This window comes from Oryx dammah, unplaced genomic scaffold (assembly GCF_014754425.2).
Source record: "Oryx dammah isolate SB20612 unplaced genomic scaffold, SCBI_Odam_1.1 HiC_scaffold_25, whole genome shotgun sequence".
NCBI classification, from domain to species: domain Eukaryota; kingdom Metazoa; phylum Chordata; class Mammalia; order Artiodactyla; family Bovidae; genus Oryx; species Oryx dammah.
This window is the reverse complement of record NW_024070209.1, coordinates 20789508-20816851: the sequence shown is the minus strand read 5'-3', so window position 1 is coordinate 20816851 and position 27344 is coordinate 20789508. Positions and strand designations below refer to the sequence as shown.

General features: G+C 38.8%; 2 protein-coding genes across 11 annotated transcripts in view; one reads left to right on the top strand and one right to left on the bottom strand.

The window, feature by feature from the left end:
* Nucleotides 1-21644, bottom strand: part of LOC120851688 (tetratricopeptide repeat protein 39B-like) — a 37311-nt gene extending 15667 nt beyond the window's left edge. The window contains exons 1-3 of one of the 3 annotated variants that reach the window (XM_040224666.1): nucleotides 21570-21644; nucleotides 21227-21336; nucleotides 559-2744 (exon numbers count right to left, since the gene is read on the bottom strand). In XM_040224666.1, the coding sequence (XP_040080600.1) occupies nucleotides 814-2574 (1761 nt within the window). In that variant the 5' untranslated portion in view covers nucleotides 2575-2744; nucleotides 21227-21336; nucleotides 21570-21644 and the 3' untranslated portion in view covers nucleotides 559-813. The other 2 variants (XR_005718383.1, XM_040224665.1) reach the window with 2 other exon arrangements.
* On the top strand, nucleotides 21565-27023 carry SRSF7 (serine and arginine rich splicing factor 7). 8 transcript variants are annotated; one of them, XR_005718387.1, is made up of 9 exons: nucleotides 21688-21816; nucleotides 22869-23049; nucleotides 23283-23459; nucleotides 23641-23747; nucleotides 24332-24406; nucleotides 24494-24595; nucleotides 25765-25818; nucleotides 26316-26351; nucleotides 26723-27023. XR_005718387.1 is itself a non-coding variant. In XM_040224670.1 (8 exons), the coding sequence occupies exons 1-8, from the start codon at nucleotides 21789-21791 to the stop codon at nucleotides 26775-26777; spliced, it is 684 nt and encodes a 227-aa protein (XP_040080604.1). In that variant the 5' UTR covers nucleotides 21565-21788; the 3' UTR covers nucleotides 26778-27023. The 8 variants fall into 8 exon arrangements, 3 of the variants coding, with proteins under 3 accessions (XP_040080604.1, XP_040080603.1, XP_040080602.1); XR_005718386.1 differs by having other exon boundaries at nucleotides 21690-21816; nucleotides 24494-24604; XM_040224670.1 differs by lacking the exon at nucleotides 23641-23747 and having other exon boundaries at nucleotides 21565-21816; nucleotides 24494-24571.
* Nucleotides 27024-27344: the final 321 nt, after the last annotated feature.

Genomic DNA, 27344 nt, shown 5'->3' with positions numbered 1-27344 from the left:
GAAAGCAACCTATATGTCCTCTGGCAGACGAATGGATAAGAAAGCTGTGGTATATATACACAATGGAATATTACTCAGCTGTTAAAGAGAACACATTTGGATCAGTCTAATGATGTGGATGAAACTGGAGCCTATTATACAGAGTGAAGTAAGTCAAAAAGAAAACACCAATACAGTATACTAACGCATATATATGGAATTTAGAAAGATGGTAATGATGACCCTATATGTGAGACAGCAAAAGAGACACAGATGTAAAGAACAGACATTTGGACTCTGTAGGAGAAGGTGAGGGAGGAATGATTTGAGAGAATAGCATTGAAACGCGTATATTACCATATGTGAAACAGATTGCCAGTCTAGGTTCAATGCATGAGACGGGACACTCAGGGCTGGTGCACTGGGATGACCCTGAGGGATGGGATGGGGAGGGAGGTGGGAGGGGGCTTCAGGATGGGGGACACATGTACACCCATGGCTGATTCATGTCAATGTATGGCAAAAACCACTACAATACTGTAAAGTAATTAGCCTCCAATTAAAATTTAAAAAAAATAAAAATAAATGTACATCATTTACCTTTGTCAAGAATATGCATCACTCCATTTGCCAGTCTAAAACATTCCATTTTATAGGTATGGAGGAGGGAAGAGGAAAAAGTAATGGCCAATTCCTTTCTTCCTTGTTACTGGTCAGATTCTTAGCAGTTGCCTCTTCTTGGATTTCTTTCACAAAGAAATTATTTTTCTACTTGTTAATTACCAAGCTGATAGTAGACACTTCATCCACAAAAAAACAAAACCATACTTGTGTTTAAATCACTTTTTCTTTAGCTATTTGTTCAAGGGCTATGTGAGCCCTAAACTGTAATCGGGCTTCCATGGAATAGTCTTTGAAATTTTTTATGTTTTCTAGGGTTTTTATTGCACTGGCATAATCTCCTTTTAGATAGTATAGAATTCCCAGTTCATAGTAAGAATACGGCACCAAATAGTGGTCATATTTTAACAATTTCTCCTTTTGAATGACATGACTGAAGTAGTACTCAGCCATTGAATATTTGCCTAAGTATTTCAGACACAGACCTTTCAGTAAATTTAAGAAACTCATGTCATCTATGACATACTCTTTATTTGGAGTTTCTTGTAAAAGTTCTTCTCCTTTGTCAATGATTGATAGCCAGGTTGAAATAAGCTCTAGTTTTTTGCTTATGACTCGGAAACCACTCCAGGCATACATAAATTCCAGAATGGGCTGTGCTGAAAACCAGCCGGCAGTTGTTGCATAGCGCTGACCCTTCTCAGCAACAAACTTTTCTATTGGCACAGAAGTCCCTAAAATTCTGATTCTCAGGCTATCCACGCTTAGGAAGAGAGAGCTCATGTCCTCACTTACTGATTTCGCAAAATCAGGAGGAAGCACGGCCAGTAGGGAAGCTTTCGCGAAAGAATATACTGACTTGGACCACCTGCTATTTTGAACCAGCACATGGGCATAGTGGTAAGCCTGTTTCCATTCCAGCAGAAAAATGTGGCACCACATAAGTTCCCAGTAACAGAGGTGATGAAGCTGCTTCCACTCATCCTGAATAAGAATGCACTCCTCTAATGTTAACTGGGCATGTTTTAAATATCCTTTCAGCATACTAAAACGTGCGTGAAAAAATTTAAGTATGACACAGTTTGGAAATTTCTCAAGGTTGATTAGGAAGAGATTCTCCACAGCAGAACTATGGTTCTTTTCAACACTAAAAGCTATGGAGAGATAATTGTAATAAAACAGTAGAATCAAAATACTAAAGATATTATTTATATGGGACTCAGATGCACTCTCATGAAGCAAAGTCAAGCCTACTTCTCTATCACCAGAATATCCAACAACATTGAGTAGTTTAAGTGTCCTTGGTGGCACAAGTGATAATAACAAGTTGAATACTCCAAGTCCAAATTTTATGCCTCCAACCAGGTGTCTGTAGGTTTTGCTTTGGTAATCAGGTATCTGCGTTAATATTTGTTGACAGTCTTTGTATATTTGGTAACTTAACCCAATGTTGATCCCGCTTTTAACAAAACTAAGCATACTGTCATCTTGTATAAACATTACAGTGGATTTCAAGATCAAACACTCAGCATAACACATTTCTGCATGCAATTCCTCTTCTTTAATAGCCTTTATCCCCTGCCTGCTAACTAGACGAGAAAAACTTATCATCCTAGATTTCCTTCGGAAATTGTTACAGACTCTCAAAGCTTCCTTTGTGGCAGTCATCCCAATCTCTATATCCTGTGGATCAAAAGTCAAGAATGCCTTGACAACCATAAGGATACTATAGATTAGAGCATGGTATATGCTGTTTTTTGACCATGGATAAATGAGATGTATGGCATCAGAGAATCTGTTATTTAGAAATAAATACAATCCTGTTGTGCATTCTTCCAAGGAAGATACTACATCCATCGTTGCTGCTGCAGGGATAATTTCATAGGCATCTTCAAACTTCTCCTTATTTTCTTCCTTACTAAATGATGTAAACCCATGCTCCGTATCATCTCTCTTATTCAGAGTAAACGACATATTCGTTTCTCTACTTTAGAGATGTAAAGTATCTGAAGTATAGAGATGTGGCCTCAGTGAGGGTAGTTCCTGATCTCCTACCTGGGGTCACTTCTTCCACGGCCTGAAGTCTTGCTGTTATAATGGAGGCAGACTTAGAGCTGCAAGGTTCAGTATCAAGATATTCTCATCTATGTCAGACAAAGAGGGGGGGAAAAAGATAATTTTATTTACCTAGAAGATGAATTTCTGAAAAGTTAAAATCATTTGGAACATACTAAAGAAAATATGCTCTTTTAGAACACTGTGAAGCATATCCTTTGTAAACCAAAGAAGTCCTTTGTGAACCATCCCTCCAATCTATCATTTTCATAAGATCATTCTTTTGTGTATTTGTGTTGTAGAAATGTACAATGACTGCTGAACAAAGATAATGAATTCTCTGTAGGAAGACCTTGGGGGCAAGAATCTGGCTGGAAAGAGAAATATATTTGCATATGTTTCTAGTTAAGACTAGAGGAAAGGGTAAGCTCTCCAGACCAAAGAATACAGATTATGAGAATTAAAAATCCAACACCTGTTATTCTTAGTACCACTGCTGTACTTGCATATATTTTCACAGAAAACTAGGTCTTGATAAAATATTATGGTTAGTTATAGAAGACTTTGGAATGGAAAGTGCTGTGTAAATTAGAAAGATTTCCTTGCATTGTTGCAATTAGGAAAAAAACTCAAATGCAACAGTTTTTATCACAACATTACTATAATATCTTGGTCGGAAGGTGGGGTGGATGTGGGTACAATGGAAAACCAATTTCAAACAACAAGCTACTTAATATATTCATAATAATAGGTCCAATTAATCTATTCTTAAAAATAGAAACGGCCAAAAAAAAAAAGAAACCGCAAGCAAAATGCTTCAATAGTAATTTTCACAATGTTTTACAACAATTAGAAACATAGATTAAAATGTACTTTAATTTTGTATTTTTATATGTTAAATGACAGGAGGGGAAAATGAAACAGAGGAGAATAATCAAACGAAAAGAAAGAGAAAAGCAGAAGGGATACAGATTTTTATACAGTGGGAAGAGAAAATAGAGGGAAAATATGTTATATATTTAAAAAATAAATAAAAGGAGATGACAGCCTCAAAGATATTACTCTACTTAAATTGCTTGTTTTTAAACCTTAAGGTTTAATTATGCTTCAGTATTAGCAACTATCATCACTATTCATTGTAAGGCTAAGTTAATTACACATTAATCTAAAAGGCTCGGCTCTGAGCACATCTTTCACATCTGTCTTCATCACAGAGTACAATGCCTGCCTCTTACTCATTAAACTAAATGAATATCATATGACTATGACAGTTTTTGATTTACTAAGATAAATTCAGAATGAAATAATCAATTGCTGTTAAGACTGTAAGAGTCTTCACAGACATACAGAAGAGACTGAGAAGATGGGAAGTGGGGGGAATGGACTGGAAGTCTGGGGTTTGCACATGTATAGGCTTCCCAAGTGGTACTAGTGGTAAAGAACCCACCTGCCAATGCAGGAGACATAAGAGACTTGGGTTCAGCCCCTGGGTTGGGAAGACCCCCTGGAGGAGAGCACAGCAATCCACTGCAGTATTCTTGCCTGGAGAATCCCATGGACAGAGGAGGCTGACGGGCTACAAGCCATATATACATACACATATATAAACACACACACACATATATGCTGTGTGCATGCATGCTAAATTGCTTCAGTTGCGTCTGACTCTTTGTGACCCTATGGATTGAATTCCTTTGGTGTATAACAGAAATTAACACACCACTGTAAATACTTCATTTTAAAACTTTTTTATAAAAAGAAAAAGCTAAACTTGCAGCAACAGAGAGTAGAATGGTGGTTATCAGAGGCTGGGAGATAGGGAAACTGGAGAACTGTCTAAGAGTATAAACTTGTAACTAGTAGATAAATAAATCCTGGAAATCTAGTGCACAGCATAGTGATTATAGTCAACAATATTGTATTATAAACTTCTAAGTGTCTGAGAGACTAGATTTTAATTGTTCTCACCACAAAATAGAAATGATAATTATGTAACACGATAGACGTGTTAGCTAACTCTACAGTGGTAATCATACTGCAATACCCAAATATATCAGATCAACTTGTTGTAAACCATAAACTTACACAATGTTTTATATCAAGAATATACCAATTAAAAATGTATGGTTCTGAAAAAAATCTATAAGAGTCTGAAAAATTTAACAGTGAATACAAATAACTGAAGTTCTTAATATAGTAAGAATTGCCATGAATCAGATAGAAGAAACACTCCAACAGAAAAATCAGCAAAGGAGAGAAACAAATTGCCAGTGAGCATAATGTTCAATTTCACTGTAAATCAACAAAATACAAATGAAGAGAAAATCCATAAAAAAAAAAAAACTTGGTAGGTTACAAATATGATAACATCCAATATTAATGAAAGTAGAGAATCAAATACCCTTGTAGGTTAATTAAGGAGGTGTATAAATGGCTATAACCCTTTTGTAGAGTTATTTGGAAACATGCTTTAAAACTTTTATATTTTTTAATACTCTGACTCTAATTTCATTTATGGAATTATTCTAAAGAAATAGTCAAGATGCGATGGTGGAATAATTTGGGAGAATGGCATTGAAACATGTATAATATCATATATGAAACGAGTTGCCAGCCCAGGTTCAATGCATGATACTGGATGCTTGGGGCTGGTGCACTGGGACGACCCAGAGGGATGGTACAGGGAGGGAGGAAGGAGGGGGGGCGGGAGGAAGGAGGGGCGCTCAGGATGGGGAACACGTGAATACCTGTGGCAGATACATGTTGATGTATGGCAAAACCAATACAATTTTAGAATTAAAGAATTTTTGAATAAAAAATTTAGAAAAAAAAAGAAGAAATAGTCAGGGATGTGCATCTATGCAAGTTGTATACACTTCAGCATTATTTGTAATATGAAAATGAAAATAATCTAAATTTCTTACAACAGAGGATACCCATACAATTGAAATCTATGCAAATACTATAAGATTATAGAATATTTAATGACTTGGAAAATTGTTTATGGTGTAATACACTATATTAGTTCTCCAAAGAAACAAATCCAATACCAGATACCTGGCAATAGCATAAACATATAAAGGCCATTATGACAAATCTACAGCTAACATCATACTCCATGGTGACAAGCTGAAAGCATTTACTCTAAGATCAGGAACAAGACAAGGATGCCCAGTCTCACCACTTTTATTCAACATAGTTTTGGAAATCCTAGCCGTAGCAATCAGAGAAGAAAAAGAAATAAAAAGAATTCAAATTGGAAAAGAAGAAGTAAAACTGTCACTGTTTGCAGATGACATAATACTAGACATAGAAAATCTTAAAGATGCCACCAGAAAATTACCAAAGATCATCAATGAATTCAGTAAAACGAAGGATACAAAATTAATATACAGAAATCTGCTGCATTTCTAAATAGTAACAATGAACTGTCAGAAAGAAAAATTTAAAAAACATTCCCATTTACCATTGTATTAAAAAGAACAAAATACCTAGGAATAACTCTAAGAAGGGCATATTTATATCTCTATACTCAGAAAACTGTAAGACACTGATGGAAAAATTGAAGACAACACAAACTGATGGAAAGATATACCATGTTCTTGGACTGGAAGAATTAATACTGTTAAAATGACCACACTACCCAGGGCAATCTATAGATTCAAGTACTATCCCTATCAAAATACTTACGGCATTTTTCACAGAAATAGAACAAAAAAATTTTTTAGAACAAATAATTTTAAAATTTGCATGGAGACACAAAAGACCCCAAATAGCCAAAACAATCTTAAGAACGAAGCTGGAAGAATCACACCCCGACTATACTACAAAGATACAGTCATCAAAACAGTATGGTACTGTACCTCCCTTGTGGTCCAGTGGTTAAGAATCTGCCTGCCAATGCAGGGGACACGCATTTGATCCCTGGTCCAGGAAGACTCCACCTGCTGTGGGGCAACTAAGCCCATGCACCACAACTACTAAGCCCACACTCTAGAGCCCATGCTCTGCAACAAGAGAAGCCAATGCAATGAAAAGCCCATGCACCACAAACTAGAGAGCAGCCCCTGCTCGCCACAACTAGAGAAAGTCCATGTGCAGCAATGAGCGCAGCCAAAAATAAATGAATAAACAAATAATAAAATTTAAAAAGAAAATAGTATGGCACTGTCTCAAAAACAGATACATAGATTAGTGGAGAATAGAATAGAGAACACAGAAATAAACCTGTGGACTTACTGTCAATTAATCTATGACAAAGGAGGAAGAATATACAAAGGAGAAAAGGCAGTCTGTTCAATAAGTGGTGCTGGAAAAACTGGACAGCCACATGTAAAAGAATGAAATTAGAATATTCTCTTACATCATATATAAAAATAAATTGAAAATGGATTAAAGACCTAAATACCTGAATATAAGTCCAGATACCATAAAACTCCTAGAAGGAAACATAGGCAGAACACTCTTTGACATAAATTGCAGCAGTATTTTTTTTGAGCTATCTCCAAGAGCAAAGGAAATAAAAGCAAAAATAAACAAATTAATAAACTTAATTAAATGTAAAAGCTTTTGCACAGCATAGGAAATCACTGACAATACTAAAAGACAACTTACTGAATGGCAGAAAATATTTGCAAGTGACATGACTGATAAGGGGTTAATAGCCCACATATATAAACAGTTCATATAGCTCAATATCAAACAACAACAACAACAAACAAACTCAAACAACCTAATTTTAAAAATGGACAGAAGATATGAATAGACATTTTTCCAGAGAGGAAATGCAGATGGCCAACACGCACACATGAAAAGATGTTCAACATCATTAGCCATCAGGGAAATGCAAATCAAAACCACATTTGATTTGTCAGAATGTCTATCATCAAAAAGTACATAAATGAGAAATGTTGGTGAGGATGTAAAGAAAAGGGAACCCTGTTCAAGTTGGTGGAGTTGAAGGATGTGCACTCATCTTCTCCTGCAAGAGCACCAAAATCGCACCTAGCTATTGAATAACCATTGACAGAAGGGTGCTGGAACCCACCAAAAACAGATACCCCATGTCCAAAGACAAAGAAGAAGCCTCAGTGAGACGATAGGAGGGACACAATCACCATAAAATCAAATTTCAAACCCACCAGGTGAGTGAGCCACAAACTGGAAAACAAGAGTACCAAAGAAATTCTCCCACTGTTGTGAAGGTTCTGAACCCCACATCAGCCTTCCTAGCCAAGGGATCCAAAAATGGGACTGGGAATTCCCAAGGAATCTGACCTTGAAGGCCAACAGGCTTTGATTATAGGACTTGCACTGGGGGAAACACAGACTCCAGCCTTGGAAGCCACAAACAAAATCTTGCCCACACCAAGACCCAGAGGAAAGGAGCAGTGACCTCACAGGAGATGGAACCAAAACTACCTGATAGTGTTGCAGGGTCTCCTGCGCAGGCATGAATTGGCAGGGGCTCATCACAGGGACGGGGGCAATGGTAGCAGCAGTCTGGGAAGGTCCCCCTTGGCATAAGCCCTGTTGGAGGTGGCCACTAACCCTACCATAGAGCTCCTAGACCCCAGGGCTGGGTAGCCTCAGGCCAAACAACTAACAGGGAGGGAGTGAAACCTAACCCATCAGCAGATAATCTGATTAAAGCTACATTCAAGCTGGTTTTAGAAAAGGCAGAGGAACCAGAGATCAAATTGCCAACATCCGCTGGATCATCAAAAAAAGCAAGAGAGTTCCAGAAAAACATCTATTTCTGCTTTATTGACTATGCCAAAGCCTTTGACCATGTGGATCACAATAAACTGTGGAGAATTTTGAAAGAGATAGGAATACCAGACCACCTGACCTGCCTCTTGAGAAATGTGTATGCAGGTCAGGAAGCAACAGTTAGAACTGGACATGGAACAACAGACTGGTTTCAAATAGGAAAAGGAGTATGACAAGGCTGTATATTATCACCCTGCTTATTTAACTTATATGCAGAGTACATCATGAGAAACACTGGGCTGGAAGAAGCACAAGCTGGAATCAAGATTGTCGGGAGAAATATCAATAACCTCAGATATGCAGATGACACCACCCTTATGGTAGAAAGTGAAGAAGAACTTAAGAGCCTCTTGATGAAAGTAAAAGAGGAGAGTGAAAAATTTGGCTTAAAGCTCAACATTTAGAAAACTAAGATCATCCCATCACTTCTTGGCAAATACATGAGGAAACAGTGGCTGACTTTATTTTGGGGGGCTCCAAAATCACTGCAGATGGTGCCTGCACCCATGAAATTAAAAGACGCTTACTCCTTCAAAGGAAAGTTATGACCAACCTAGATAGCATATTCAAAAGCAGAGACATTACTTTGCTAACAAAGGTCGTCTAGTCAAGACTATGGTTTTTCCTGTGGTCATGTATGGATGTGAGAGTTGGACTGTGAAGAAAGCTGAGCGCCAAAGAATTGATGCTTTAGAACTGTGGTGTTGGAGAAGACTCTTGAGAGTCCCTTGGACTGCAAGGAGATCCAACCAGTCCATTCTAAAGGAGATCAGTCCTGAGTGTTCATTGGAAGGACTGATGTTGAAACTGCACCTGATGCGAAGAGCTGACTCATTGGAAAAGACCCTGATGCTGGGAAAGATTGAGGGCAGGAGGAAAAGGGGACGACAGAGGATGTGATGGTTGGATGGCATCACCAACTCAATGGACATGGGTTTGGGTGGACTCCGGGAGTTGGTGATGGACAGAATCCTGGCATGCTGCAGGTCACAGGGTTGCAAAGAGTAGGCCATGATTGAGCAACTGAACTGAACTGAGCAAGGCCCTGCCCACTACAGCAAGACCCGGTTTTCCCATCAGTCCCTACCATCAGGAAGCTTACTCAAGTCTCTTAGCCTCCTCCATCAGAGGGCAGACAGAAAAAGCAAGAAGAACCACAATGCCAAAGCGGCTAGAACAAAAACCACATTAAAGAAAGATAATCGAGATGAAAAAGCAGAAAGTTATGTCCCACATGAAGGGACAAGACAAAACCCCAGAAAAACAACTAAATGAAGTGGAGATAGGCAACCCTTCAGAAAAAGAATTCAGAATAATGATAGTGAAGATGATCCAGGATCTTGGGAAAATAACGGAGAATATGCAAGAAATGCTTATAAAAGACCTAGAAGAACTAAAGACTAGATAAACAGAGATATACTATACTAGAAGGAATCAATAGCACAATAACTGAGGCAGAAGAATGGATAAATGACCTGGAGAACAGAATGGTGGAAATCACTGCCACAGAACCGAACATAGGAAAAAGAACAACAACAACAAAATGAAGACAGCCTAAGAGACTTCTGGGACAACATTAAGCACACCAACATTCGCATTATAGGAGTTCCAGAAGGATAAGAGAGTGAGAAAGGACCTGAGAAAATATTTTTATAATAGCTGAAAACTTTCCTCACATGGCAAAGGAAATAGTCAACTAAGTCCAAGAAGAACAGAGAGTCCCAGGCAGGATAAACCCAAGGAGGAACACACTGAAACACATAATAATCAAACTGACAAAAATTAAAGATAAAAGATAAAATATTAAAAGCAACAAGGGAAAAATGACAAATAACATACAAGGGAACTCCCATCAGGTTATCAGCTGATTTCTCAACAAACTCTACAAACCAGAAGCACAATATATTTAAAGCGATGAAAGGGAAGAGCCTACAACCAAGAATACTCTACCCAGCAAGACTTGGCTGGGTAGAGTCTGGCTCTACTCTCTGGCTATTCTCTACTCAGATTTGATGGAGAAATCAAAAGCTATCCAGCAAGCAAAAATTAAGAAATTCAGCACCACCAAACCAGCTTTACAACAAATGCTAAAGCAGGAAGCACAAGAGAAGAAAAAGATCTACATAAAATAAACCCAATTAAAAGAGTAAGAGGATCATACATATTGATAATTACCTTAAATGTAAATGGATTAAATGCACCAACCAAAAGACATAGACTGGCTGGGTAGATGAAAACGTGTGCATGTATGCACTTCTACTTACTATATCACTCTGCTTGACACCCCCCCAATTGTATATAATTATTTTATATTGTTAGGTTAACCATGCCCCAATTATGGCTTGCAATTATAATCATCCTTTTTGATTGTGAAAGCTGGTAAACATCATTCTATATCACCAAAACTACCACTTGACAGAAAAACCTGTAATCACTTTTTAAAATCCAGATGTATATCAGAATTATCTTTCAATTTTTTGAAAAATACAAATGCCCACATATTGCTTTTTTTTTCCCTCCAAAGCTCCAAATATATTTCTAAAGAGCAGCCATGTTTAAAAACAACTGGACTATATGATGATACTTTACTTTTATCTAGCTTGACCTTTTCTATTTCCTATTCAGTGTTCCCATTTCATTTAAGTTTTCCAATTTCTCCATCTCTTCTTTTCTTTGATGTTATTTCTCAAGCCTTTATCAAGCACAGTAGAAAAATACTTGTATACATATATATATAAATATGTATAATATATGTATTTTAGAAAACTTATGAGTTTTTACCTAAAAAATTTATGACATCTTGATTCTACTTGTTTGACTTAGTATGAATAGAATGATAAATTCTAATTAAAAAATAGATATGCAACAAGCAACAAAAGTTTAGTGTACAGCACAGGAAACTATAGTCAATATCTTATAATAACCTATAATGGAAAATAATTTGAAAAATTATATATGTGTATATGTACAACTGAATCACCTTGCTGTGTACCTGAAACATTGTAAGTTAACTATATTCAATAAAATATATATATTAAGAAAAAAAGAAAAGGGAACCCTGGTGGGAATGTAAATTAGTGCAGCCACTATGGAAAACAGCCTGGAGGTTTCCCAAAGAAACTAAAAATAGAACTACCATATGATCCAGCAATTCCACTCCTGGGTATACACTAGAAAAAAACAAAAGTACTAATTCAAAAAGATACATGCACCCCAATTTTCAAACCAGCATTATTTACAATTGCCAAGATATAGAAGCAATGTAACTGTCTAATAGATGAATGGATAAAGAAGATGTGACATATATGTATGTATATATAGGCTTCCTTGATGGCTCAGATGGTAAAGAATCTGCCTGCAATGTAGGAGACCTGGGTTTGATCCCTAGGTAGGAAAGATCCCTTGGAGTATGAAATGGAAACCCACTCCAGTACTCTTGCCTGGAAAATTCCATGGACAGAGAAACCTGGTGGGCTACACTCCATGGGGTCACAAAAAGCTGGACACAAATGAGCAACTGAGCATGCACACGTGTATATACATATATTTATACACATTGGAATACTACTAGCCATAAAAAGAATGAAATTTTGCATCTGCAGCAACATGGATGGACTTGGAGGGCACAATGCTAAGTGAAATGTCAGACACAGCAAGACAAATACTGTATGCTATCACTTATATGTGGAATCTAAAAAATGTAACAAGCAAGAAGTAGATTCATAGATACTGAGAACAAACTAGTGGTTACCAGTGAAGAGAGAAAAGGTAGGGGGGGCATTATAGGAGTAGGAGATTAAGAGGTATAAACTATAAGGTATAAAGTAAACTACAAGGATGTACTGTACAACATGGGAAATATACATACAATACAGTTTTACAATAACTATAAATGAAGCTTAACCTTTAAAAATTGTGAATCACTACATTGTACACCTTTTCCCTATATAATATTGTATATCAACTATACTTCAATTTAAAAATGATTTTAAAAAAAGAACCATTCTAGAATATAGTAGTTTTTATTGTTGTTGTTGCTTTAAATACCAACAGTGTCCCACAGGAAAATGGGAGTAATCTGCAGGTTTCGCAGGCAGATTTTTATAACGTAAAATAAATGTTTCACTACAGCTCTCAGAGTTGAGAAAAAGCCAAAACAAGTTACTTCTAGGAAGGCAGTGTGGTGCAAAAGAAATCTCTATGGACTGAGAATCAGAGGTTCAGATTTGAAACCTAAATATCTATCTATGCAATGTGATAATGCAATGTGAAAGTCTCTCAGTCATGTCCAACTCTTTGCGACCCCATGGAATATACAGTCCATGGAATTCTCCAGGCCAGAATACTGGAATGGGTAAGCCTTTCCCTTCTCCAGGGGATCTTCCCAACCCAGGGATCAAACCCAGATCTCCCACATTGCAGGAGGATTCTTTACCAGCTGAGCCACAAGGGAAATGCTTTGTAAATATTAAATGAGCAACAACCATGTGAAATAGTTTCTTAGTAGAATTAATTAATTCTACAAATATTGAGAATGTAGTGCTGTACAAGCCAGGCACAATACCAGACAATAGGAATGCATCAGAGAGTAAAACAAAGTCCCTGCCCTTGAGGATCTCACACTGATAAACTCACACAGAGTAAATGAAGAGGTTAGAGTTGAGAAGAGCTATGAAGGAAGATAAAGTTGAGTAAATCGTGTAGAGATCGCGGGAGAAGGGCACATTATAATGTTGAAGCATTATTACAAAAGTACTATGAGTGAGTGAGTGAGTGAAGTCGCTCAGTCATGTCCGAATTTTTGCGACCCCATGGACTGTAGCCCACCAGGCTTCTCCGTCCATGGGATTCTCCAGGCAAGAACACTGGAGTGGGTTGCCATTTCCTTTTCCAGGGGATCTTCCCAACCCAGGGATCGAACCCAGGTCTCCTGCAATGCAGGCAGACGCTTTAACCTCTGAGCCACCAGGGAAGTACTGTATTTGTTTATAAAAACACAAAACCTGCAAACAACACAGAAGACCTCATTGTACAGTTAAATGATGAAGGCCCTTTTCCATTTTCAACCAAATTTCACTTCTCAGAGGCAACCACTGCTACCTAGATTAAATATCCTATTTAATTCCTCCATTATGACTTCCACTTAAAATATTTATATTTATTTATTTTTAGATTACATTCAATTTTTTACTAGAAGCAACAGAAAAAAATTTTTAAATAACCAAAACCATGGAAACCACATTCATGATACCACTCACCCACAGACAGCATCATTAAAACCCATGTTTTCTTTTGCAAAATCTTGAACCTAGAATAACAAGTAGAGCCACATGTTCCAATTAACACAACTACTAAACAGTGATTCTCAGTTCAAACTTGGAACTCCTTTGTCTCCAAGCCTCTCAATTTAAAGAGAAAAATTATAAGACATTGTAAAATACAGAAAAATAAAACAAGAAAACTTAAATTTCTTTATCAATATAATTTATTTTTACAAAACTAGAATTACTGTGCATGCATATCATTTTGAAATCTGCTTTCTTAATTACATAACAACATTTTTCTGACATTGAAGAATTCTACAATGTGGTTCTTAATGGTCATAATAAATGTAACCAATTTATGTGCCATAACATTTAATCACCCCTTCATGGATCACAGCCTTGTTGTGGCAAACTGGCTGGCATAACTCAATGAAGTTATGAGCCATGCCATACAGGGCCACCCAAGATGGACGCATCATAGTAGAGTTCTGACAAAACGTGGTCCACTGGAGGAGGGAATGGCAAACCACTCCAGTATTCTTGCCTCTAAAACCCCATGAACAGTATGATAAGGAAGAAAGATATGACACCAAAAGATGAGCCCCCAGATTAGAAGGTGTCCCATATGCTACTAGGGAAGAGCAGAGGGCAATTACTAATAGCTTCAGAAAGAATGAAGCAGCTGGGCCAAAGTGGATACGATGCTCAGTTGTGGATGTGTCTGGTAGTGAAAGTAAAGTACAATGCTGTCAAGAACAATACTGCACAGGAACCTGGAATGTAAGGTCTATGAATCAAGGTATATTGGACATGGTCAAGCAGGAGAGGGCAAAAGTGAAACATTGACATCTTAGGAATCAGTGAACTAAAATGGACGGGAATGGGAGAATTTAATACAGATGACCATTGGATCTATTACTGTGAGCAAGAATCCCTTAGAAGAAATGGAGTAGCCCTCGTAGTCAACAAGAGTCTGAAATGCAGTGGAGTAGCCCTCGTAGTCAACAAGAGTCTGAAATGCAGTACCTAGGTGCAATCTCAAAAACGACAGAATGATCTCTGTTCATTTCCAAGGCAAACCATCAATATTACAGTAATCCAAGTCTATGCCCCAACCACTAACGATGAAAAAAACTGAAGTTGAACAGAGAAGCTGTTGCAATGAGAAGCCTGCACACTGAAACTAGAGAGTAGACCTCACTCATGGCAACTAGAGAAAGTCCTTGCACAGCAACAAAGACCTAGCACAGCCAATAAACAAAACAAAACAAAAACCAGAAAGACTGCCAGGAGAAATATCAACAACCTCAGATATACAGATGACACCACTCTAATGGCACCAGGTGAAAAGGAACTAAAGAATCTCTTGATGAAAATGAAAGAGGAGTGTGAAAAAGCTGACCTAAAACTCAACATTCAGAAAACTAAGATCATGGAATCTGGTCATATCAACTTCATAACAAACAGATGGGGGGAAAGTGGAAGCAATGACAGATTTTATTTTCTTGGGCTCCAAAATCACTGCAGACAGTGATGGAGGCCATGAAATTAAGACACTTGCTCCTTGGAAGAAAACCCACTAGAAATCTAGACTGTGTATTAAAAAAGCAAAGGCATCACTTTGCCGACAAAGGTGCATCTAGTCAAAGTTATGGTTTTTCCAGCAGTCATGTACGGATGTGAGAGTTGGACCATAAAGAAGGCTGAGTGCTGAAGAACTGATGCTTTCAAACTGTAGTACTGGAGAACACCCCTGAGAGTCCCCTGGACTGCAAGATTAAAGCAGTCAATCCTAAAGGAAATCAATCTTAAATATTCACTGGAAAGACTGATGCTAAAGCTGAAGCTCTAATATTTTGGCCACCTGATGCAAAGAGCTGACACACTGGCAAAGATCTGGATGCTGGGAAAGAACTGAAGGCAAAAGGAGAAGTGGGCAACAAAGGATGAGATGGTTAGATAGCATCACCAACTCAATGAACATGAATCTGAGCACACTCTGGGAGATGGTGAAGGACAGGGAAGCCTGCCGTCCTGGGGGTCACAAAGAGTCAGACAAGACTTAGCAACTGAACAACAACAACATTTAACCAATGCTTTATGTTTGATTTTCAAATTATTTCCAACTTTTGAAAAGATAATATCTTACCAACATTTTTCCAGATAAATCTTTATGCGCATCTATGGTTAATTCCAGGAAGTAAGATAACTAGTCCAAAATATACATGTAACTTAATAATTTTAAAACACATTGCCAAATTGACCTCCTCAAATGTATTATTTCATATTCCCATTAGTGTGTATAAGTGGCAATTTCCCTGTACTCCTGATAGAAATAGCATGCTGTTTTAATTTGCATTTTTATTAAGGACAGACATTTTTCCTGCTTTTACTTTGATTTCTTACTGTCTGATTTTTTCTCTATTTTTTATTGGGTCAAGTCATGCTTTGTTCTTTACTAGAGATTCTGGATCCTTGAATTTGGAGAACTAGATAGGTCTGAAAAAATTGAGGGACAGAGAGGACACACTTTTTGTATCAAGAAAACACACGAGATTTTTTTTTTTTAAGCTCTTAGCATTCTTGGGAGGGATATTTTAACAGAAAAAAAGACATAATAAATAAAGGATGGTTTTCCCCAAGAAAGAGTGGTTGGCAATAGTTTATATTTTTCTGAGACTGGAGAAATTTTCATTCAAGTTCAGACAGACTGACTGTCTTTGTAGCAGGATTTGGGAACCACTGCACTCATCATGCTGCAATTCTAGGTTTAGTCTCATTTGAAAAATGAGGTGGTTAGACTAGTGATCTGGTAGAGAAGTCCTCCTATCTCTAAATTTCAAGGCATTTCTTTCATATACAATCTTACTTTAATTATCTATTTGAGAGTTATACCATATGCACCCATTCGTCAGAAGCTTTGAAATAGATTTTATCCATTTTAAAAAGTTTTAAAATTTTATTTCACTGCACCTAGATGCAGCATGCAGGATCTTTTAGTTGTGGCATTTGAACACTAAACTGAGGCAAGTGGGATCTAGTTCCCTGACCAGGGATCCAACTGGGCCCCCTGCAATGGGAGTGAGGAGTCTTAGCCACTGGAACACCAGGGAAGTCTCTAAAACTTTTTTTTTTTAATGTTTCATTTTATGTTTTTGACTGTGCTGCTTGCAGGATCATCTTGGTTCCCCAATCGAACCCAGCAATGGAAGAGAAAGTCCTAACCAGAGGACCACCAGATAATTCCCTATATATACGGATTTTTTTAAGGTATACCTAATCTCATAGAAATTACCCTCCAAGGCTAAATTTGGTAATAAAAGTGACAATTTCCACATTGCTCATAAACATCTATCTCCCCATTCCACAGGCAAATACCTTTGTATAGAACCTTTAAGAAGGTTTCAGGGTGTGATTTTGGGATTCCTGGGATTACTTTTCATGAAAAACCTTTGAGTTTTTTCATGTTATATGCATCAGATGATTTTTCTCTATGTGCATTGAGTCAAAGAAGAAAAGTGATAACTGTTCTTCCTGTAGTCATTGAGTGAAGAAAGACATCTTAGGAGTGGCCACTGAAGGATGGTCATCACCATGTTTCAGAGTTTTGTCCCCAGCTTTGCGGAAATTTCAATTTTGTCCAAGTGCCCAGATCATATCAAATTTTTAGATAGTGCTAAGTGCTAAACTCTAAGCTAGTCTAGCTCTAATTATGACATTAAGCTGATCAAGTCACTTTCATTAATAGTCTTCCTTAAAGAAGGAACAACACAAGTGATTGGTTTAGGGCTTGATGACAGTTAATAATTTCACACTTTTTAACACAAGAGGCATTCCTCAGAAAGCCTCACTCTTCCTGGATTGCTCCAAATGCCTAAATCATCAATTTAGGTAGTATTTGTATCAGCGGGGCACTCTTGAATCACAACTTCCCTCTTGCGAGTTTACTCCTTCACTTCAGTTCAGTCACTCAGTCGTGTCCAACTCTTTGCGACCCCATGAATTGCAGCACGCCACGCCTCCCTGTCCATCACCATCTCCAGGAGTTCACTCAAACTCACATCCATTAAGTCGGTGATGCCATCCAGCCATCTCATCCTCTGCTGTCCCCTTCTCCTCCTGCCCCCAATTCCTCCCAGCATCAGAGTCTTTTCCAATGAGTCAACTCTTCTCATGAGGTGGCGAAAGTATTGGAGTTTCAGCTTTAGCATCAGTCCTTCCAGTGAACACCCAGGACTGATCTCCTTTAGAATGGACTGGTTGGATCTCCTTGCAGTCCAAGGGACTCTCAAGAGTCTTCTCCAACACCACAGTTCAAAGCATCAATTCTCTGGCATTCAGCTTTCTTCACAGTCCAACTCTCACATCCATACATGACCACTGGAAAAACCATAGCCTTGACTAGATGGAGCTTTGTTGGCAAAGTAACATCTCTGCTTTTGAATATGCTATCTAGGTTGGTCATAACTTTTCTTCCAAGGAGTAAGCGTCTTTTAATTTCATGGCTGCAGTCACCATCTGCAGTGATTTTGGAGCCCCAAAAAATAAAGTCTGATACCGTTTCCACTGTTTCCCCATCTATTTCCCATGAAGTGATGGGACCGGATGCCATGATCTTCGTTTTCTGAATGTTGAGCTTTAAGCCAACTTTTTCACTCTCCTCTTTCACTTTCATCAAGAGGCTTTTTAGTTCCTCTTCACTTTCTGCCATAAGGGTGGTGTCATCTGCATATCTGAGGTTATTGATATTGATATTCTCCCGGCAATCTTGATTCCAGCTTGTGCGTCTTCCAGTCCAGCGTTGCTCATGATGTACTCTGTATATAAGTTAAAGAAATAGGGTGACAATATACAGCCTTGATGTACTTCTCTTCCTATTTGGAACCAGTCTGTTGTTCCAAGTCCAGTTCTAACTGTTGCTTCCTGACCTGCATATAGGTTTCTCAAGAGGCAGGTCAGGTGGTCTGGTATTCCCTTCTCTTTCAGAATTTTCCACAGTTTATTGTGATCCACACAAAGGCTTTGGCATAGTCAATAAAGCAGAAATAGATGTTTTTCTGGAACTCTCTTCCTTTTTCCATGATTCAGTGGATGTTGACAATTTGATTTCTGGTTCCTCTGCCTTTTCTAAAACCAGCTTGCACATCTGGAAGTTCATGGTTCACGTATTGCTGAAGCCTGGCTGTTCTGTTGTTCTCCTCTCCCTCCTATATACTTCAGTACTAACTGCAGTCCAGTACTTAGCTAATGAGAAGTTAATTTCTTTATACAGTATGAAAGACTTATAAACCTGCCTCTAATAATTGTTTCTTCCCAGAATTTTAAGATATTCCAGAGAGAATAGCAGAGTATGAAATGCTGAGAAAAGGTAGTTGTGGTTGAACACAGTTGTTTGGATTCATCTCAGGACAAACATACACAGAACATACATAAATATATATTAAATGACTCGTGTTGGGGAAATTCCCTGGAGGTCCAGTGGTTAGGACTTTGCATTTTCACTGTTGAGGGCCCAGGTTCAATCCCTGGTGGGGGAACTAACATCCTGAAAGCCTTGGGTAGGGGAGGGGAACCACTGTTGATAATACTATTCTAAAGTAAAGATTATCTCTTACTAAAAAGTATTACACGTAGCACAAGGTCTAAAATTGTTTTTCTTGTTTTAAAGTTTTCACATCCAAGTAAAATGATGACAATGACTTAAAAGTGAAACTCAAAATAAAGCTAGATAAAAGGTGAATACTTTTTTTTTTTGGTTAATTCCTTTGTTTTGTTTCATTTTATTATAGGCAGTCAACATTAAATCCTCTTTTAGTATTTCCTTCCATTAGAAAAGGTGAATATTTCTCTGTTTCTCTGGAAACACTGAATCTAGGGAATGTAGATACATTTTGAAAGCTGCAGCTTTCAAAAGAATTACCCCTCCCTTCATAAACTAATAATATTAATATTTAACAACAGAAACTTAAGATTTTCAAGTCATATAGAAAATATTAGAATATTTGTTGAATTCACTTTCACATTCAAATTGAAACTGGGAATTTGACCTTAATACAGAATTCTAGAGGCAAGAAATTTATGTGAAAATGATTTAAAAACAATCAGTAGAAATAAAAGAACTGTACAAAAAATCTCCCTGATTGGACTGACATTTAGTTGAAAAGAACTGTTCTTAAAGAGAAAGTTTTCAATATAACAGGGTGCAAAAGTAGTACACAGTACTGTTATTTTTTCATGGCAATGAGGTTAGCAAAGCCCAGCCTAGAATCGTCCCTCCTTTAATGAGAGAGACAGTTACAGAATCAGACAAGCCAGTCCAGGTTTACCACTTTCCCTTTAATGTGCTTGAAATCAGTTTGTTGTCAGTTGGACAGCTGCTTCTTTTCATACTGTTTACACTGTTATTTGCTCAAAAATTCTTTTGTATAGTACACTTTGTATTCAAAGCCCCCAAAATATTTATTAAAGTCTATGAGAAACTATGCAGTATAATAAGCACTATCTTTTTTTTACCTATGCTTTGTACCTATGCTCTTTCTATTTAAAGTATATATAAATGAGTATGTAAAGGATCGGTATTGTTTAATACTTTTAAGAAGAACTCTGTTAAGTAGATAACAAAAAAAAAATAAGGGAGAACAAACATAACAAACGATGAAACTTCTATTTTCTCACTAGAGATTTTCTTGAGGTAGACCAATTCCTTCCATAATTTGAAAAGTTATGGCAATAATGTAAAATCTTAGCATTACTCTCAGAGAATTCATTTTTTATTTACCTGAATACACGCTAATTTAACTAAGTTCCCTTTCTCCTGTACTGCGTATGCCACATCTATACATACCAAGTGAAGTTACAGCAGATGAAAAAGGAAAAAAAATAGAAATACTTAAGAATTTCCTCTTGTTTTGTGGAACATTTGCAACTCATGTATTCCAAGTATTTACAGTGCAATGCTTTTTTTTAATTGGATGGTAAAAAAGTGAAATCTGTATTTATAGAGCTGGTGTCTGGCAAATACACTGTATAAAATTGAAACTGCACTTTTAAGCGATTCTAACAAAGAAAAGATTTTCATTTATTTGATATATAGAATGACTGAGCAGCAAGGCTGCTTACTCAGAGACAACTTAAGAAACTCCCCATCCTCAGGATACAGTATTAGTGGATGAGATGTGGTACTACAATGCAAAGCAGAAAGCACTAGAAAGGGGGCACATATCACTTTGTGCGTCAAATGCAAATGATTTCAGAATTGCCACTACCACAAATGATTTAAAGATTTAGGGTTATGTCACGATTTCAATAAAAGGAGGTGGTGGGGGGACCCTCTACTTCTTTGTCCTCCTGACTCCGAGAACTCGGACCGTGTTGGGGAAAACTGGTGGCCGGTTCGGAAGGGGCAGAAGGGTCGGTTCAGGGCTGCCGGTCCCTTGGGGGTGTCACCCCTTTTGAGGCCCATGGTGGTTTTGAGGACTACTACTCAGAAAGTCGGGGTTTAGGGGGTTCTCACCCTGGCCCAAGCTTCCGATTACCTCTGACGAGCCCCAAAGATCAATGAGTAGCGGTCGAGGTCAGGTCCCCCAGCAGAAAGGCGGCGGCAGCAGCAACATCAGCGGTTAAATCTTACAGCCTTTCATGAGGCCTGAAGGAAGATTGCCTCAGCTAAGGGTCCCTAGATGCGAGGGAGGGTAAATGAAGGCGGGGGTGAGGAGACTGAGGGAAGGAAAATGAGGAGGACACAGGGAAAAGGGGGAGGGGGAGGGCGGGACAACGCGGGGAAGGGCCAAGGGTTTACAGTCAGGATATCCGCGTTGCCACGGTAACGTATCCCTCCGCCCAGGATTCGCGTTTCCAGCCCATCAGTTTTCTACGCACCACTTCTCTGCTGTTTCCGCCCAGGTCCTTTGTGCCGCGCAGAACGTCGAGATGACGCATGCGCAACGAAACCCAGCCGCCGCATATATAAGCGCGAACCCAGGCGCTTCCTCGTAGTGCCGCCGGGACCGTTGGCGTGTGAGGCGGTTTGCTTGGTTTTGTGTTGATCGTTCTTTGGGCGCTGCGAGCTGAAAAAGCCCAGCTCGCAGGCCAGTCATCATGTCGCGCTACGGGCGGTACGGAGGAGGTAAGAGGCTGGAGGCCAGTAAGGGAGGTTGCTGTGGGTGTAGTGAGTATTTAGAGGTCGTGAGGTTGGCGCGGCGGTTGGGAGACGGTTATTCCGCGTGCGTAATGGCGGCTTCGGCGCACACCATACGAAGCTGGAGGCGGCGGCCGCGGGGTTTCGCTGGAGGACAGCGGGTGGCTGGGGTAGGTCTCTGGCGGGTATCTTTCATTTCTTGGGCATCTTAGTCTCCCGCCCAGCCCGAGCCAGGCCCTCGATCACGGTTTTGTTGTTGCCCTTCTTCGAGCCGCCCGCCCGCCGGCCCGCCCGTCCCCCACCCCACCCCCCCGCCCTCGGCTGCCATTTTGCGCACATTGACGACCATGGTGGCGCATTTCTTTGGCGCTTTCCCGCCACTTTAGCTGACAGATGTGGTCGCAGCCGTAAAAGAAAGGATGAATTTAAGACTTAGAAAACTGGCAGCTTCGAGCTGCGCATTCTCGTCAAACGGTCTGATTGCTGAGTGGGAATGGGAGCGTGATTTTTAAGTCTGGCGGCTGGTTTTTCTCTTTTGGCTTTTTCCGGCACGGTTTATGGCTTCTGAGGCGGGGAGCTGGAGTCACGGGCGAGCCTGCGCCTGGGGCGCCTGCTGCAGAGTACTGGAGTCGGCGCAGCCCCGCTCCCGTTCCGCCTTCCGCTGAGGCCCGCTCACCGAGGACGCCGCTGCCGCCGCCGCCGCCGGCCCGCGCGTTCTCGGTGTGCCTGGGGCTGCTGAGACTCGGGGGCGGGACCGGGGCGGAGTCCGCTCCACGCCTCGGAGTATCCTACCACGCTGCGGTGCTCGTATTTGGGGGTTTCCCGCGGCCCCTCCCCCCCCATCCATTGAACGTTAAGAACTTGGTCGTACGCTTAGCTTTTCAGAAATGTACGAACTTCGTTGGTTTAAAGACTAACATTAGCCCTTGATAGAGTATTAAATGTTTTGCACTGTTAAAGATGAATTTAAGCAAAAAAATTCAAACTTGGGCCCGATTATTTGCATAACGTGCGCTCTTTTCTTTGCGTTTTTTAAACAGAAACCAAGGTGTATGTTGGTAACCTGGGAACTGGTGCTGGCAAAGGAGAGTTAGAAAGGGCTTTCAGTTATTATGGGCCTTTGAGAACTGTGTGGATTGCCAGAAATCCTCCAGGATTTGCTTTTGTGGAATTTGAAGACCCTAGAGATGCAGAAGATGCAGTTCGAGGCCTGGATGGAAAGTAAGTGAGATCTTGGTGAGAATGTTCCTGTGCCAGGCTTGAATTCTGTAGTCTGGAGTAGTTTTTAAATAATTAGCTGATCACTTTATGAAGACAGGAAATGAAAGCAAAAGTGAAGTTTGAAGGACTTATATAGTTGGAGCTTCTGAGGGCAAAGAGAGTGGTTGGAAAGTTCTAAATATAGAGCTCACTTTTTTTTTTTGGCGTTACAGTTTTGTTGTTGTTTTTTGTAGAGTTATTTGTGGTTCCCGAGTGAGAGTTGAACTATCAACAGGCATGCCTCGGAGATCTCGATTTGATAGACCACCTGCCCGACGTCCCTTTGATCCCAATGATAGATGCTATGAGTGTGGCGAAAAGGGACATTATGCTTATGATTGTCATCGCTATAGCCGCCGAAGAAGAAGCAGGTATTTATTTTAATAAAGGAATGGTTAGTGTACTAGTTAATCAAGTAATTTTTTTATTAGCAAGGCACAAACGTATTTTTCTGTAAACTTGAATGTTAATTGTTACAGGTGTATTTTACAATTTTTGTTTAATTAAAGAAATGTTAATGTATTAATAATCAACCTGGTCAAAACCTTTCAGGTTTCTTCGTTTGAGTCAGTCGCCTTGATTCAGAATGTCACGAGCCTTATGATATCATGCTGAGGCGCCTTGCAAATCCGACAATTAAGATCCTCCTAGACCTTGAGGTGATCAGCATAAGAGGCCAGATCCCCTCGAGTCATCTACACCTAGCTTCACCTTATTCTTTAAAGGGCAGAAAATTTGAGACGGTGATCGCCGTAACAGTAAATTTGGCTTACAATTGGGGGCCCCTCCGGTTTAGAAAGAGGAACACCAGATTGACCACATTCCCAACTAGAAAAATCTTCTTGCGTCAATCAAGCCTCACCTGGCTCATTTGGCTGTCAGTTTGATCGTCGTGTAGATTGAAGAAAACATCTAGATGCAGCGATCGGCTATAGATACTTCTAGATCGTCTAGATCTACTAGACCATGGGCCAAAGAGGGTCGACCTGCAAACTTGCAAGGTTTATTTTAAATACACATTACAGTGTTTTATATTATGTTAATCTAAAATGTAATTGAGCTTTTAACAAATCTTTTTTTAGGTAGTTTAAAAAAAAAAAAAACGACAACTAATAGGCCCAGAGTTTATTTCCAAATGAGACACTAAATTTAAATAGTTTTGAGATTTGGTTTCAGCAGAGGCACACAGACTCTAAGAGGAGTTGCCATCTAATATTATGTTTTTTTCTGACTTGAAAAATAGGTCACGGTCTAGATCACATTCGAGATCCAGAGGTAGACGATACTCTCGCTCACGCAGCAGGAGCAGGGGAAGGAGGTGAGAGATCTTGTTTAAATTTCAGCTTGTAAGTAGTGGTGAAGTTTAATTGGAATCAAATTGAAATTACTTTGATTTAATGTTTAGGTCAAGATCAGCATCTCCTCGGCGATCAAGATCTGTGTCTCTTCGTAGATCAAGATCAGCTTCACTCAGACGATCTAGGTCTGGTTCTATAAAAGGATCGAGGTATTTCCAGTATGTAGCACCTTTTTTCCCCCTTATTTGTATTTGGATTGTCCCGTCTTAATGACAGCGGTGGAGTATGGACCTAATTGAAATGGAATGCTTCAGAAGATATTTGAAAAAAAAGTTGACTGTGAACATGTCCAAATGAAGAAAAGCCCAACTAAAGATTTTAAGGGCATTACAGAGGTGATAGAGGAGGGTCTAAGGCATAAATCCTCAAATCATTCCAGGGAGCATTCTGGGTGAACATGTTGAAAACTTCTGGAGTCAGCTTATATCTGTTTAGATCTACTCTCATTTACCTATAAGTCAGTTTATAGACAAATGATAATAGCACTAAAAGATGATAGTTACTTGGTGCCTGATAAGAAGGCCCATTAGAACCAGAAAGAGATTTAGAAGCAAGTTAAAGTTTTTCTTTTTTTGAGGGTTGAGACCATGGACAATTAGGGTAATATACACATAGATTGAATGTGGCTTGTTTGACCAGATACTTGGTTTAGGCACTGAAATTTGAGAAGTTAAAAATCAAATTAGATCCCTCAGCATTTTTTTGTTTTCAAAGGTTATGGAAATGGATAACATTCTAGATAATGAAAGGAATTGACAATGTTACTCGTGTCAGTGGTAGGGAATGCTACTGAGAATTATTGGTATTCATCAGCAGCACAGTCTTTATAAATGCCATGATTCAGAAACTTGTCCATTTGAAAAACTTGGACTCCAGATAAATGCATTTAACTTGGTTGCAGGACCTCAAGATGTCAATGTCAGCCTCATTTGGTTTGTATTTACAGATTGATGGTCCTGAACCATCCATGATAGTTTGTTGATCCATGAACACAGCTTTACCCAGTCATAGGAGTTTTCACTGAACTTAAAGAAGCAAAGTTTCCATTCAGGAGATTGATATGATTCTTTTAACACCAGTTTTCTCAAATACCACAAATCTCTCTTGGATGCTACATTCTGTTTAAGAATATTGTACGTCTGTACAGAAACTCATGATTTTTGAAATGGTAGTTCCAAGTCTTTGTCCAGTCTTAGACTGATAGGGCATCTTGGACAGTTTTAGCCCCTTCCTATCCTACCTTAAAAGGTACTCAGAAGGTATTTAAGGAAATTATTCTTGTGGACTAATTGGTATAAATGTGTTTGCTTTTATTAAGATCCCGGTCCAGGTCGAGATCAAGATCCAGGTCTCTTTCACGGCCTAGAAGCAGGTAGAGTAAAAATCTCACTGATGCTCTTTTAGTTATATGGCACCAATATCCAGAGTTCAAAGTATTTTTGAATTGTTGAAATTTGTTAACTATGAGCTTAGAAGTAAGTTGAGGAGCACAGTTTTCTTATTAGTAAACCAAACTTTATAACTTGCTTTATACGTGGCCTGTTCTGGCTGACTTTCTAGGCAAGGGCATATCAAGCTATAATGAAAAGTTAGTGAATTTGGGGTTATATTAAGAGGCCTGTGTTGGATTTGATAGATGTATGGAGAAGCATTCTGGGATCATTGTGCTTAGAGTATGAGATTATTTTATGAAGAACAAGTGTTAGAAGATTGACTTTTGGCCAAAAAACTGGTAGGGTTTTTGTTTCCAGTTTAACTGCAGTGTAGTTTAAGCGCAGGACATTTTGGGGGTTCATTTCATTTTATTGAAGGGGTTGGATAGAACTTTTCACACAAAAGTAAAACACACCCTTTTCATGTTTTTGACAGCCGATCAAAGTCCAGATCTCCATCTCCAAAAAGAAGGTAAGCTAAATAATTTGTTGCCATATCTTAACTGTCAAATGTGGCCTCTGCAGAATTTTGCTTACTGCCTACTTCCCTGAGCTCTTTGGAGAATTGGTTCTATATGTTAAGATACTAGAGTTTCTTAGATGACCTCCCCCCCAAATCTCCAAAAAGCAAATAGTTATCTTTACCTAAGTTTTGTAAGATTAATTAGTGAAGAGGCTGTTAAACCTTACAGGGTTTTTTTTTTTTTAAGACTTCTGCTATAGGAACTTACTACTCTTTGGCCACCTTAGCATGTCTTAACTTCGTTTCACCCTGACATATATGCGAGAAGAGTTTTGTTAGACACTAATTGGTTCCAAACTTAAATATTTTTTTCTTTTTAGTCGTTCCCCATCAGGAAGTCCGAGAAGAAGTGCAAGTCCTGAAAGAGTGGACTGAAGTACTCAAGTTCACCTTTTAGGGAAAAGTTATTTTGTTTACATTATTATAAGGGATTCGTGATGTCTGTAAAGTGTAACTTAGGGAGGGTATTTCAACCATCTAATCAAAAATGGATCTGGACTATTACTCTGTAAATTTACAGCAGTAAGATAATACAAATTTTTGTTGAATGTATTAACATCCTATGGTCTGAAAATGTGGATTTTTATTTGGCACATTTAAAATAAAATGTTTCTAATTAGATTCTTGATTTGTGTTCAGTATTAATACTCTTTAATTTGGTATGCTTCAGGAGTCAACCTTGGTATTAACCATATTCATACAGACCTACATTTAAAATTAATGATACTAAGTCTTAAACATAATTAACATATATATATATGTGTATATATACACACACACTTGGAAAATTCCTTTTTACCCTTAGAACTTTGGGTCAGATGGTAAGAACTCGAGTTGGGTCTCCCTAAACAGCATGGATGATGCATCATGACAAGTCCCTAAGTTCTGTTAGAGTTGGTATCAGATGTTATCATTAAGGCTAATTTCTTATGTCAGGCTGTA